Below are 15,375 nucleotides of genomic sequence, written 5' to 3' on the forward strand. Positions count from 1 at the left end.
GGAATCTAATTTAGATTGGAATGCCAGGAAAGTCTTTCCAAGGATATGGTATTGTAAATTAAGCTAAAAAGAATGAAAACCAATTCTACACAAACTATTCCAGAAAATACAAGAGGAGGGAACACTGCATGAAAATCATTCAGTAAGGCCAGCACTCTACTGACACCCAAACCAGACAAAGATACTACAAGAAAGAAAGCAAGGAAAGGAAACTCCCAATAATATTCCTCATAAAATAGGAGACATAGTATTGAAATTGATGTGAAAATCCTCAAGAAAATACGAGCAAGTTGAATTCAGGAATAAAAAGAAGATAACATGCTATGATTAAATATATCAGGAAATGTAAATCTGGTTGAACATTTTAAAATCAATAGATGTAATTTATCGTATTAACAGGTGAAAGCAGAAAACCAGATAATCATCCCACAGGATGTAGAAAAAATATTTGACAAAATTTAATATCCACTCATGATAAAATCTCTCAGCATAGAGGGATAGTGGAGAACTTCCTCAACTGGATAGTGAGCATCTCTGAAATACTTCTAGCTAACTTCTCAGTTAGTGAGGAAAGACTGGATGCTTTCTCTCTGAATGCGAGAACAAAGCAAGGATGTCCTCTCTCACAACTTATATTCAAGATTTTGCTTGAGGTCCTTGTCAGTGCAATAAAAGGAAAAAAAATTACAATAAAGGCATCCAGATTGGAATAAATGAAATAAAAACAAAATTGTTTTTATTTTTAGTTAGCATGATTGCTTGTGGAGAAAAATCTCAAAGAACTTAACAAAACCTTAGTAGAACTAATAAGCAATACTATCTAGAGTGAAAGAAACAAGGTCAAGTTTATTTTGTACCCTGTATTTCTGTATTTCTATTTTATTTCTGTATGGCAGCAATGAACAGTTGGAAATTAAAATTTTAAAACAGCATCAAAAACATAAAATGCTTAGCTATAAATCTAACAAAACATATCCAGATTCTGTGCCAAAAACTGTAAATCTCTATTTAAAAAATCAAAGAAGAGCTGAATAGAGAGCTACATCATGTCTGTTGTTGGAAAATTCAATAGAATTAAGATACAAATTTCCTCAAAGTGATCTGGATGCAACACAATTCCATTCAAATCCAAGCAGACATTTTCTTTTAAAATCCACAAGCTGTTTCCAAATTCACACGAAAATTCATAAGAATAAAAAAGCCAAAATACTTCTGAAAGAGAACAAATTTAGAAGACTCCTACTATCTGACTTCAGGATTTATTATAACAGAGTGTAATTCTGGTGAAAAGACAGACATGTAGATTAATGAAATAGAATAAATAGTAGAAATACAGTAACTATACACAGGCAATTTTTCACAAAAATGCAAAATGCAATTCAATAGAGAAAGTATAGGTTTTTAACAAATGGTGCTGGAACAATTGGACATCTGTATATAAAAAAAAGAGTTTTAATTCATACCTTGTATCATATACCAAAACTAAAATACATCGTATTCATAAATATAAAACTATAAAACACATAGAGGAGAACCTACAATAAAAATCTTTGTGACCTTAACTTAGACAAAAATTTCTTGGACATGACACCAAAAATATGATCCATAAAATTATGATAAATTAGACATTATCATAATTTAAAAGTTTTTCTCCAAAAGATACTGTTAGAATAAAAACACAAACCAGAAACTTGGAGAAAACATTTGCAAAACACAAATCTAATAAAGGGCTTGTATCCAGGTTATGTAAAGACCTCTTGAGCTCAATAATAAGGAAACAATTTCATAAAAATACATAGGCAACAGATTTGAATATAGAGTTCAACAAAGAAGATATAAGGATGGCAAAAAAGCTCATAATAAGATGTTGAACATCAGGTGTCATTGGAGAAATTAAAGCCACAATGATATACCATTACATTCTATTAAAAGAGCCTAAATTTAAAAAAAAAATTTTTTTTAATGAGAGCACTGGCCAGGCGCAGTGGCTCACACCTGTAATCCCAGCACTTTGGGAGTCCAAGGCAGGTGGATCACCTGAGGTCAGGAGTTTGAGACCAGCCTGGCCAACATGGTGAAACCCTGTCTCTACTAAAAATATAAAAATTAGCCAGGTGGGGTGGAAGACATCTGTAATCCCAGCTACTCAGGAGGCTGAGGCAGAAGAATCGCTTGAAACTGGGAGGCGGAGGTTGCAGTGAGTGGAGATTACACCACTGCACTCCAGCCTGGGCGACAAAGTGAGACTCCATCTCGAAAAAAAAAAAAAAAAAAAATGATGACAGCACCAAGTTCTGACCAGGATATAGTGCACCTGGAACACTCATACATTGCTGGTGGAATACAAAATGGAACAGCCATTTTGAAAAACATTTTAGCAGTTTCTTATAAAATTGTTTATTAGTAGTAGTAGTAGTATTGGGATAGGGTCTTGCTCTGTCACACAGGCTGGAGTACAGCGGTGCGATCACAGTTGAATCCAGCCTTGACCTCCCAGGCTCAAGCTTCCTCATGCCTCAGCCTCTAGAGTAGCTGAGACTACAGGCACATGCCACCACACCCAGCTAAGTTTCTTAAAAATTAAACACACTTTAGCATAAGACACAGCAATTTTACTGCTAGGTATTTATCCCAGAGAAATGAACATATTATGTCCATATACAAACCTATAAGCAAATATATACATAATGAGTTTATTCATAATATCAAAAACTGGAAACAACTCAAATGCCTTTCAACTGGTAAACAGATAAACAAATTGTGGTGGATCTGTGCAATGAAATTATACTCAGAAATAAAAAGAACTACCAATACCCACAACAATCTGGATGAATCTCAAATGTATAATACTTAGTGAAAGAAACCAGATTCAAAAATTTATATACTTGTTTAATCACATTTACGTGTCACTGTGGAAGAGATCATTGTTTGGCAAGGGCTGGGAATGGAGTGAGGAGTTAATTAGAAATACACGGAAAGTGGCCCGGTGCGATGGCTTACGCCTGTAATCTAGCACTTTGGGAGGTCGAGGCCGGCAGATCGCTTGAGGTTACGTGTTCAAGACAGCCTGGTTAACACGGGGAAAGCCCATCTCTACTAAAAGTACAAATAATTAGCCGGGTGTGATGGCGCACGCCTGTAGTCCCAGCTACTCGGGAGGCTGAGGCAGGAGAATCACTTGAACCCTGGAGGCAGAGGTTGCAGTGAGCCGAGATCACGCCACTGCACTCCAGCCTGGGCAACAGAGCGAGACTCTGGCTCAAAAAAAAAATTAAAATAAAAAAATTAGCCAGGTGCAATGGTGCACACCTGTGGTCCCAACTACTTGGAAGGCTGAGGTGAGAAGATCACATGAGCCCAGGATGTCGACGCTGCAGTGAGCTCTGATTGTTCCACTGCACTCTAGCCTGGGCTATAGAGCAAGACCCTGTCTTAAAGAAAAAGAGAGAGAAAGAAAGAAAGAAAAAAGATATAAGAAAAAGAGGGAAGGAAGGGAGGGAAGGAGGGCGGGGAGGGGGAAGAGGAGAGGAGGAGGAGAGGGGAGAGGGAGCGGAGGGGAGGGGCGGAAGGAAGGGAAGGAAATGAGGCTTGGAACCAGAGCCATGGAACCCTGTTCCTGATGGCGGCATCTCCCTCAAGTCGGGGCGTCCATCCCCCTGCTGGCTTAGGAGGCTCCCACCCCAATGGAGGGCAGGACTCACCTCTGGCTTCAGTGTCAGGAACATGGTTGGCTGCGAGTAGACGGTGGGAAGATGGATAGATATTTGCTGGCCCAATGAAGGAGTGGGGATTGTGACTAAACACGATGCCTGATCCTCTTCTGGGGCTCCAGCTGGCACCCGGAGCTGAAGAGAAAGGCTTTATGATGAAACTTCCCTTCTGCCAAAAATAACCAGTGCAAGCTGGGCGTGGTGGCACAAGTCTATAGTCCCAACTACTCAGGAGGCTGAGGCAGGAGGACTGTTTAAGCCTGGGAGCTTGAAGCCAGTCTAGGCAACATAGCAAGACTCTGTCTCTAAAAAAACAATCAATTAAAAACTATTGCAGCTTCCTGAATCTTCCCCGGCAGCCTGGGGTGGGGCGCTCTGCTTTTCAGAGCTGCCGCCAGACCTTCATCCTTCCTCCTTCCCTCCTCCACCCTCCTCTTCTTGTTTCCATCACAGCCCCGCCACCCTCAAGCCACACCCCATTGATCATTTGCTGAAGATTTTAGTACCTGGCTCTGGCCTGCTTTCCACCGTCAACACTCACATCAAGGCACCTGGATCTCTTCTCCGCCGGCAATCCTGCCTTCCGCCTTCAGGTATGGATGCTGTCAGGAGAGATCTCCATCTGCTCCCAAGGCCAAGTTTCCCAACACCCTGCAGCAAGGTCTGCCCTCCCTCCTAGCATTGTAGATGGGCCTGCCAGGGCCAGGACTAGGATGAAACAGGCCAGCAAGGCACCCAGGGCATAAAGGTTAAAGAGGCACTCATCCCCAGGGTCATACCAGTAGAGAGTCGGCACCTGAGAATGAGTGCCTCCTAAATTTTACACTTGCTTGCCTTGCTGTAGTCCCAGCTCTGGGACCTACCTATGAACACAAGGCTCTGGTCCCCTCCCACTTCCTCAGGGCTGTCTCTTTTGTGGCATCCCTCCCATCAGCTGCAAACAGATCCTGTGTAAATACCACCATACAAAGCCGGCCTTGACCCACTTTGCCCTCCAGCTATTGCTCCATTCTTCTGTTCTTTTTTCTTTCTTTCTTTCCTTTTTTTTTTTAGGGTTTTTTTTTTTTTTTTTTTTTTTAGTTTTTGACCAGGTCTTGCTCTGTCACCCGGGCTTCAGTGCAGTGGCATGATCTTGGCTCACTGCCGCCTTGACCTCCTGGGTCCAAGTGATCCTCCCACCTCAGCCTCCCAAGTAGCTGGGACTACAGGTGTGTGCCATCATGATTGGCTAATTTTTTATTTTTTGTATTTTTTTTTTTTGTAGAGACGGGGGTCTCCCCATTTTGCCCAGGATGGTCCGAACTCCTGGGCTCAAGCAATCCTCCTGCCTCCACCTCCCAAAGTGCTAGGATTATAGGTGTGAACCACCATGACTGGCCCTTCTGTTCTTATTTCTAGCAAAGCTAAAGTCATCCACCTTTGACGTCCCTACTTTCTCTCTTTCCAGTCTCCCCAAGAAGTTGCTCTTGACCTCCACCCAACAGCACAGCCTGTTGTTGATTCAGTGTCTCCCATCCAACATGGCTGTGGCCCCAACCATCCTCCCAGCTTCCTGCCTTGGTAGATACTATCTCTGCCCTTAGTTCTCATGCCCTAATTAATACCCGGGCTGTGGGTGCTAAGAGGTACCCAGCTCCTCCCAGCTCAGAATCCAGTAACAAATCTCCTTTATGTTAACAGGGCAACTTCTTCCAAATCCCTGGGCTGCTGTGTATGACTGCTGGGGTGAACGTCGCCATGTACTCCACCCCTTACTGTGCTATCGTTCAGAGGTCTTGTCATTGATGATGATTAAGGGAATCATAAAAATGTTAAACGAAGGCCAGGCATTGTGGCTCACGCCTGTAATCCCAGCACTTTGGGAGGCTGAGGCAGAAGGATCACTTGAGCCCAGAGCTCAAGATCAGCCTGGGTAACATAGTGAGAACCTGTCTCTACAGATTTTTTTTCTTTTCTTTTTTTTTTTCAGCTGGGCTGGTGGTGCATGCCTGTAATTCCAGCTACTCAGGAGTCTGAGGTGGGAGGATTACCTGAGCCCAGGAAGTCAAGGCTGCAGTGAGCCATGATCCTGCCACTGCACTCCAGCCTGGGTAATAAAAACCAGCCTGTTTCAAAAACCCAAACAAATAACAAACAAAAAAAATGCAAAATGAAGAGTCATCTCAGGAGCACGTTCCTCTGTGTGTGTGAGGAAATGTTACATATATAGTATATGTAGAGCGACAGAGACTCACAGAGAGAGAGAACGAGTCTAAAGCAGAGGCTAAAAGCCCAAGGAACCAATTGCAATGAGATGCCACTAAATACCCATTAAAAATAAATCAGTCAGTCATGATGGCTCGCACCTGTAATCCTAGCAATTTGGGAGGCTCAGGCAAGAGGATCACTTGAGCCCAGGAGTTCAAGACTAGCCTGGGCAACATAATGAGATCCCATCTCTACAAAATTTTTTAAAGTGCCTGCAGTCCTAGCTACTCAGGAGGCTGAGGTGGAAGGATTCCTTTGAGCCCAGAAGTTTAAGGTTACAGTGAGCTCTGATCGTGCCACTGCACTCTAGCCTTGGCGACAGAGCCAGACCCCGATTCTAGAAAAAAACGAAAACTGAAAAAGTCAGATTTAAGGCCCACAAGAGCAAATGTTGGTGAGGATAGGAAGCATCTGGAACCCTCATAGGTGGCTGATGGGGATGCAAAAATCATACAGTCATTTTGGAAAATAGTTAGACTTTTTTTTTAAAATTCTACTTATTTATTGACTAGTGTAGATCTTTATTTATTTGTTTGTTTTGAGACAGAGTCTGCTCTGTAGCCCAGGCTGGAGTGCAGTGGCACCATCTTGGCTCACTCCAACCTCTGCCTCCCAGGTTCAAGCGATTCTTGTGCCTCAGCCTCCCAAGAAGCTGAGATTACAGGCATGTGCCACCATCCCCAGCTAATTTTTGTATTTTTAGTAGAGACAGGGTTTTGCCATGTTGGCCAGGCTGGTCTCAAACTCCTGGTCTCAAGCTGGCTGCCTACCTCGGCCTCTCAAAGTGCTGGGACTACAGGCGTGAGCCACCCTACCTGGCCTAGTGTAGATCTTTAAATACGAGGTATTTTCTTTAAAAGTTAAACACACACTCGCCACATCACCCAGCAATGGTGCCATGTGGTGAATGTCCATTCAGGTATCTAGGTATCTGCGCCAAAGAAATGAAAGACTGTCTGAAAATGTTCAAGGCAGCTTTATAAAAATACCCAAAGAATGGAAATCACTCAAATGTGCATCAACTGATGGATGGAAAAAATGGGGGTATATTGGCCAGGAACAGTGGCTTACATCTATAATCCCAGAATTCTGGGAGGCTGAGGCAGGAGGATTGTTTAAGCCTAGGAGTTCAAGACCAACCTCAGCAACATAGCAAGACCCTGTCTCTAAAGAAAAGGAAAGATGGTCTGGAATACCACTCAGCAATAAAAGAAAAGAACTACTGGGCTGAGCACGGTGGCTCATGCCTGTAATCCCAGCAATTTGGGAGGCCAGGGGGTGTGGATCACCTGAGGTCAGGAGTTCGAAACCAGCCTGGCCAACATGGCGTAACTCCATCTCTACTAAAAATACAAAAATTAGCCAGTGCGCTGGTGGGTGCCTGGAATCCCAGCTACTCTGGAGGCTAAGGCAGGAGAACTGCTTGAACCTGGGAGGTGGAGGTGGAGGTTGCAGTGAGCTGAGATCATGCCATTGCACTCCAGCCTGAGTGACAGAGTAAGACTACACCTCAAAAAAAAAAAAAAAAGAAAGAAAAAAAGAACTGAACTACTGGTTGAATCTCAATAACATGATTGACAGAGCCAATCACAAATTATTTTATTTATATAATTAGTATTATTATATTAATTTATAATTTATATTATTTCATTTATATTCTAGAAAAGGGAAACTATAGCAAAGAAAAGCAATTTGGTGGTTGCCTAGAAGTGTGGGTCAGGACAATGACTCACTGCAAAAGGGTGTGTGGGAATTTTTGGAGTGATAGAAACATTCTAAAACTTCTCGTGATGGTGTTTGCATGTCTTATACATTTACTCAAAGTGATCAAACTGTACACTTAAAATGGGTGAGTTTAGGCTGAGCATGGTGGCTCACGCCTGCCTGTAATCCCACCAGTTTGGGAGGCCAAGATGGGAGGATCGATTGATTCCAGAAGTTGGAGACCAGCTGGGCAACATAGTGAGTCTTCGTCCCTACAAAAGAAAAATTTTTAAAAGTTAGCCAGCCATGGTGGTGTGCGCCTGTGGTCCCAGCTAGTTGGGAGGCTGAAGTGAGGGATGACTTGAGTCCAGGAGGTGGAGGCTGAAGTGAGCTGTGATCGTGCCACTTCATTCCAGCCTGGGAGACAGAATAAGACTTTGTCTCAAAAAAAAAAGGGGGGGTAGGGGGTAAATTTAATTGTAAGTTATTTTACCATAAAGCTGTTAAAAAATAACTATTAAGTCTAAACAGTAATCCTGGAAACCCACTTTGGGAACAGAGACATGCATGCAGCCTGTGCTCAAAAAATGCTTTCAGACTGTCGGGGAAACATTATGCACCAGTCAGTGTCCAAGGAAAGCCTCTTCCCTCCGTCAAGTTCGAGTCAGCCCAGGCTTAATGTTATCCTTGTCTGCCACCTGGTGGCCAAAATGGGCCATGTTGGTGTCCTGGTCTTTCACCCCAAACTCCATGAGGCTCTGTGGTTGGGCTGAAAAGCCGTGGATGGAAAGAAGGGGAACTTTACCCCTGGAAAACTGGTTCCCTGAGAGGCCAGTTGGTCAGAGGTACGGGCATAAGGGGATTACTAGGGGTCTATGGGACAGGAATACAGCCTCTTAATGACAGAGAAAATACTTTGGTGCAACCAAGAGGCCGATTGAACACAACTCACCACCTTTGCACACTGAGATAAAATATGGGAAGGTTTTTTGCAAAGAGGGGAAGGAGAAAAGTTTAGGGACAACAATGAGCTAAGTAGGAAAGGTAGTCATGTGGACACCGATGGTGAGTTCGGGGATGCTCAGAAGATTGACAGGTTAGCAGGGGATTCTGAAAGGCATGGATGGGACACTTCAAGATATGTTGTTTCAATTGATAAAGATGCATAAACCTAACATTGTGCTTATTGGCTACTTAAATATTGGTAACATACTGCTTCCTCAATAATAAGGATTATAGCAAACTTAATTATAGTTTCCTAAAACCTTTTATCTGGTGGAAATTTCGATTAATTATCAAAAGGTGTTAAAATAAACTTCAATAAGCATAAACCCTTGTATTCATTTTAAATCTATCCAACCTACAAAAACAGAAGAGCATATTGGCCACAATTCAAGGCCATGTTACATTGGAAAAACATTCTCTATCATGTGGCCTGGCACAAGGGTTGGCAGCAACAGAACAGATAGAACTGAAGGAAGAAGGGCCTGAAAAACCCGCTAGTGCATTTGGGCTGGCATTTTGTTACAGGAGGTTCTGATCCAATTTTAAATTCTGTAATGCAGTCTAGTGAGGCAGCGAGAGTTCATTATCCCAACCACAACCTACAGTCTACCAGGAGGCATGCGACCCACCAGCTGGTATTTGAAACAATATAGTTTAGTGCCTAACTGCTCAAAGTGTGGTCCCTGGCTGGGTAGCATCAGCATCTCCTGGGAGCTTGCTAGAAATGCAGAATTTCAAGCCTTTCGTGGATGTTATTTGTTAGCTAGCCTACAAAACATATGATAATAATTCATAAACATGCACTAAAGTGAAAAATAAACACTCACTTACACACAGGCACATACACAAACATAGGGCTTGCTAATACTAACTGCAAAATGTTTTATCCAATAAATGATGATAACCAATTTGTTTTCAAAATGAGAATGTAGGATTTGGGTACCCATTTCTGTGTAACTAAAAATAACAAAATTCGATGGCTTAAAATAATTATTTAACATGAATCATTTCTACAGGTTAAAAATATGGAAAGGGCTTGGCTCAGTGATTCTGCATGCAGTCAAATAGTATCTGGGACTGGAATCACCTGCGGTCTCACTCATTGACACGGCCAAAGTGGCACCTGCAGCCTCTCTCTCTATCCTTATGTGATTTTTCCATATGGGCTTTCCAGCATGGAGTCCTCAGGGTAGCCAGACTTTTTATATGGCAGGGAAGGTGGTCTTCTCATTCTATCAGAAATGAAAGTGATATTTTTGGCCTCTCTCATTTCTCTTCTATTTTTCAACTTGTTTAGGACCTGGGCAGGAAATACAGCTGCTATTTGCTAGACTAGTGCCTTATAGTCTCAACACTTTACAATGACTTTTCTTTCATTCCCATGGCATCTTCCTACTTGGGGCCCTGCCTTGCTCGGTGCCCTAGTACACCCATACCCTTATCTCCCCAGCCCCTTTGGGGCCTCAGTCTGCCTACTTACTCCACCTGCCCCCCACTCCACTAGAGGACCCAACAGCAACCCTGTGGCTTCTGTCACGCCCTTGGCTATCTGCTCATCTCCTGCTAACACTCCAAATCCTGAGTATTAGGCAGCACTAGGAGATTGCTTCCTTGCCTAGGACTCCAAAAGGGGAAGTCCTGGATTGATGTGGAGCAGCCTATAAAGTTTCCCAGGGGATGTGAGGTGAGAGAATCAACAAGGAGTGGTTGAGACGTAAGTATAATGAGGAGAGAAGAGCATGCCCCTCCTCATCCCCACCCACCTGCAGTTCCAAAAGAAGGAAACCTTTTTTCTTTATCTCTTGAAAGAAGACAAAGTTGTCCAATTTAATGACATCACGTATATAACAGTGAAATGTCACAATATTCTTTGTGCTGCAACAGTATCAATAACTAGTGAAGCCATATGACCAACCACCATCACATAAAGCCATCAGTGCCTTTCAAACAATGTTTTCATGCTATGCTTGAGGCCAAAGAGCAGGAACCTCGGGGAGAGGTAGAGGGAGTGAAATGTATCCAAACCTGTGAAGATACTACAGCCAACCTCAGCCTAAAAACACACAGGTGATACTCTGCCTGCCAGATACCAGGTTTCTCAGAGCTGGGAGAGTAGGTGAGGGCTGTGAGACCCTTAACTCTTTGACTCAGGAGCAGAGGAATACATCTCTGGTTTTCACAGCATCAGTGACAATTTCCTGAGCAGTGGTGGGCCTGGCTGCAGAAAACGGGAGCCGCACACCTCACGCACACACAACAGTGCACAACAGTCTGCCTGGGGCAGAAGAATGCAGCGACCTGTGCTCCCAGCCACACAAATCCCTGAAGGTACTGCTGGTGCCCAGCTGTCATTCAAGGCAATAGACACACTAGCAGGGACAGAGGCAGCAAAATGAGTTTCCTAGGTGATGGTAGGGCAGGCAGCCTGAGGCATATCTCAGCCAGCTAGGCACGGAAGGAAAAAGCTGAATGACTCTAAAGAGAAATCACCCCTTTTGTACTAAAGGGAGAGAATTAGAAGGGTTACAGCTCAGAATGAATCCCATTTACAATCACATCAAAAAGAATAAAATACTTATGAATATATTTAACCAAGTAAGTAAAAGAACTGTACGGTGAAAACTATAAAATATTAATTTTAAAAGATTTAAGAAGACAAATGGAAAGATACACTGTGTTTATGACAAAATCATGACCTTTACAGCAACATGGATGCAGTTGGGAGCCATTATCCTACATGAGTTAACACAGAAACAGAAAACCAAATATCCCACATTCTCACTTATAAGTGGGAGCTAAACATTGAGTACACATGGACATAAACATGAAAACAATAGACAATGGAGACTCCAAAAGGCTTAAGTGAGTGGGATCAAGGGTTGAAAAACTACCTGCTGGGTACTATGTTCACTATTTGAGTGATGGGATACCAAGCCCAAACCTCAACATTATACAATATATTCATGTAACAAACCTCCACATGTACCCCCTGAATCTAAACAAGCAAACAAAAACAAAACCAATAAATGGTTTATGTTAAAGAGTAAGAGAAATTCTGAGGTACAAAAAAAGAAAGGATATACTGAGTTCATGGATTGGAAGAATTAATATTGTTAAATACTAACCAAAGTGATCTACAGAGTCAATGCAATCCCTATCAAAGTTCTAATTACATTTTTCTCAGAAATGTAAAAAAATCCTAAAATTCATATGGAACCACAAAGACCCTGAATAGCTAAAACAATATTGAAAAGGAAGAACAAAGCTGGAGGCATCACACTTCCTGATTTCAAATTATAATTCAAAGCTATAGTAATCAAAACAGTGTGGCACTAGCATAAATGTAGACATATAGACCAATAGAACAAAATAGAGAGCCTGGAAATAATCCCACCTATAGTAACAAATTTTTGGCAAAGGCACCCAAAATGCCCAATAAGGAAAGGATAGTCTTTTCAATAAAAGGTGGGACAACTGGATATCCATATTCAAAGAAATGATATTGGACCTTTATGTTACGCCATACACAAAAACCAATTCAAAATGGATTAAAGACAAGTGTAAGACCTGAAACCATAAAACTTCTTGAAGAAAACATGGGAAAAACTCCATGACATTGGTCTTGGCAATGACTTGTTGGTTATCATACCAAAATCACAGGCAACAAAAGCAAAAATAAACAAATGGAACTGCATCAAACTAAAAAGTTTCTACACAGCAAAGAAAACAATCAACAAAATGAAAAGACATATGGAATGCAAGAAATATGTGCGCATCCTCTATCTGATAAGTAGTTAATATCTAAACTATCTTAGGAATACAGCTCTATGGCAATAGAACAACCCAATTCAAAAATGAGCAAAGGACCTGAGTAGACATATTCCCAAAGAAGACATACAAATGGCAAACAGGTATATGAAACGATGATCAATATCACTAATCATCAGAGAAATGAAAGTCAAAACCACAATGAGATATTACCTCACACACGTTAGGTTGGCTATTACCAAAAAGTCAAAAGATAAGTGTTGGGAAGGATATGGAGAAAGGGGAGCCCTTCCACACCGTCAGTGGCAATGTAAATTGGTGTAGCCATTACAGAAAACAGCGTGAAGAAAACAGTAGTTTTCTCAGAAAACTAAAAATAGAAATACCGTAGGATCCAGCAATTCCACTATTGGGTATATATCCAAAGGAAATTAAATCAGTGTGTTGAAGAAATGTCTGCACTCCCGTGCTCATTGTAGCATTATACACAATAACCAAGATATGGAATCAACCTAAGTGTCTGGTGACAGATGAATAGGATGGTATGTATGTATACAATGGAATATTATTCCACCTTAAAAAGAAGGAGATCCTGCCAGCTGAGACAACATGGATGAACCTGAAGGACATTATGCTAAGTGAAATAGCCAGATGCAGTAAGACATGTACTGCATGAACTCACTTACGTGTGGTAAAAACAGATATTAGAATGATGGTTATTAGGGACTAGGGGTGTGGGAAATGAGAAGATGTTAGCCTAAGGGCATAAATTTTCAGTTATAAGATAAATAAGTTCTAGAGACCTAATGTACAGCATGGTTAATAGTAATGCATACTTGAAATTTGCTAAGATAGTAGATCTTAAGTATTATCAACACAAAAAGGAAGGCAAAGTTAGAATGGCGGTCATTAAAAAGTCAGAAAACAACAGATGCTGGAGAGGATGTGGAGAAATAGGAACACTTTTACACTGTTGGTGGGAGTGTAAATTAGTTCAACCATTGTGGAAGACAGTGTGGTGATTCCTCAAGGATCTAGAACTAGAAATACCATTTGACCCAGCAATCCCATTACTGGGTATATACCCGAAAGATTATAAATCATTCAACTGTAAAGACACATGCACACATATGTTTATTGCGGCACTATTCACAATAGCAAAGACTTGGAACCAACCCAAATGTCCAGCAATAATAGACTGGATAAAGAAAATGTGGCACATATACACCATGGAATACTATGCAGCCATTAAAAAAGAATAAGTTAATGTCCTTTGCAGGGACATGGATGAAGCTGGAAACCATCATTCTTAGCAAACTATCACAAGAACAGAAAACCAAACACCGCATGTTCTTACTCATAAATGGGAGTTTAACAGTGAAAACACACGGACACAGGGAGGGGAACATCACACACCAGGGCCTGTCAGGGGGTGGGGAGCTGGGGGTGGGATACCATTAGGAGAAATACCTAATGGATGTGACAGGTTGGTGGGGTTGATGGGTACAGCAAACCACCATGGCACGTGTATACCTATGTAACAAAACTGCACGTTCTGCACGTGTAACCCAGAACTTAAAGTATAATAAAAAAGGGGGGGGGGACAAATATATGAGGTAATAGATATATGAATTAGCTTGATTGTGATGATTATTTCATGATGCATATGTGTATCAAACCATCACACTGTATACCATAAACATATACAATTTTTGTTTGTCAATTATTCTTCAATAGCACCTAGGGAAAAATTAAACTTTGATGCTATCGATTTTTTTCCATCTGTACCCATCAGTGGTCTTCTTGGAGAGAAAGAAGAAAACTTGGGAACATTGCCATTTTCTAACTTCTGACATAAAATGCTTTCTTCTTCTCCAAGTATTTTGGTGGATTGAGTTGCCTTAGTCTGGGTTCCGCCAGAAGGCAACTCTGAGACAAGATTTATGTGCCAATAGTTTACTTGGGAGGTGCTACAGGAAAACCCTGGTAGGGTACAGAGAAAAGAGGCAAGGAAGGGAAGGAAGCCAATTAAGAGGGCATGATCATGCCAGTTTCCACCATAGGCAATTGGAGCACCAGGAATTGGTATAGAACACTCACCTCAGAGTTATCACTCAAAAGGTGAGGTAGGTGGGCATTTTTCCACCAATCCACATCAGTGACTGGTTGAGAAAAATAATTTCCCTTTCCTGGAAGCAGTAATTTCCCTTTACTTTCAGCCTCCCGAGCAATCAAAGAGAATTCAGACGAAAAAAAAAAAAAAAAAAACGAAAGGTGTAAACAGTTTGCCATCGACCTGGGTGCATAGAAATGTAACTTGTTTACTACCAAAGTCAATTTCTGTCTTTTCAGGTGACTCAGTCTTTTAACAATGCAAAGGCTCTTCCCCTAATTCCTGCAGTTCTAAATTACTGAGTGCCCCATTCTAGAATAGTGTGAGACTCAACTTGATCTTTCAGGCAAGCTTACCTGCACTGTTGCTTAGGCCTGGCCAGTCCCTCTACAGTCCTTTCCTACCCGTATTGGACTCCCTGGGGGAAATATTAATCAATGAAACAAGACAGGTCCACCAGGGAAAGAAACTATTGATGCCTTTTCAATATCATAAAGGCATAAAACATCTATTGTTTCAGTCTGACATGTTAAGGAGAGAGAGGAATAAAACTGAAAAATAAACAAAAAACAACTCTAGCATCTTTGAAGGAGAAAATGATTTCCAGTTTAGTGACACAGCCTCAAAGACCTAAGCACAAACATTAATGGAAGTACTTACCTGGAAATCACTGAAAGGGTTTTGTGGTTGTTTTTCTTATGTTTTTTCAAAGTACTCTGTAGAAAAAATCTTGAAAAGAAAGCGCTCTGAGATGTCTACATCTTAAAAGAATAGAATTTTTATAATGCTTATGACAGCTACTTATAAAGTACATCAGCTAAAAAAAAA

General features: G+C 41.5%; 1 protein-coding gene across 1 annotated transcript in view; it reads right to left on the reverse strand.

The window, feature by feature from the left end:
- LOC103783563 (zinc finger protein 492) overlaps positions 1-15,375 on the reverse strand; it is a 193,251-nt gene that overhangs the window by 141,662 nt on the left and 36,214 nt on the right. Inside the window, 2 exon segments of the mRNA XM_063600091.1 lie at positions 3,702-3,845; positions 4,217-7,933. Coding sequence (XP_063456161.1) covers positions 3,702-3,725 — 24 coding nt within the window. The 5' untranslated portion in view covers positions 3,726-3,845; positions 4,217-7,933.

This window comes from Pan paniscus, chromosome 20 (genome assembly GCF_029289425.2).
Source record: "Pan paniscus chromosome 20, NHGRI_mPanPan1-v2.0_pri, whole genome shotgun sequence".
Classification (NCBI taxonomy): Eukaryota; Metazoa; Chordata; class Mammalia; order Primates; family Hominidae; genus Pan; species Pan paniscus.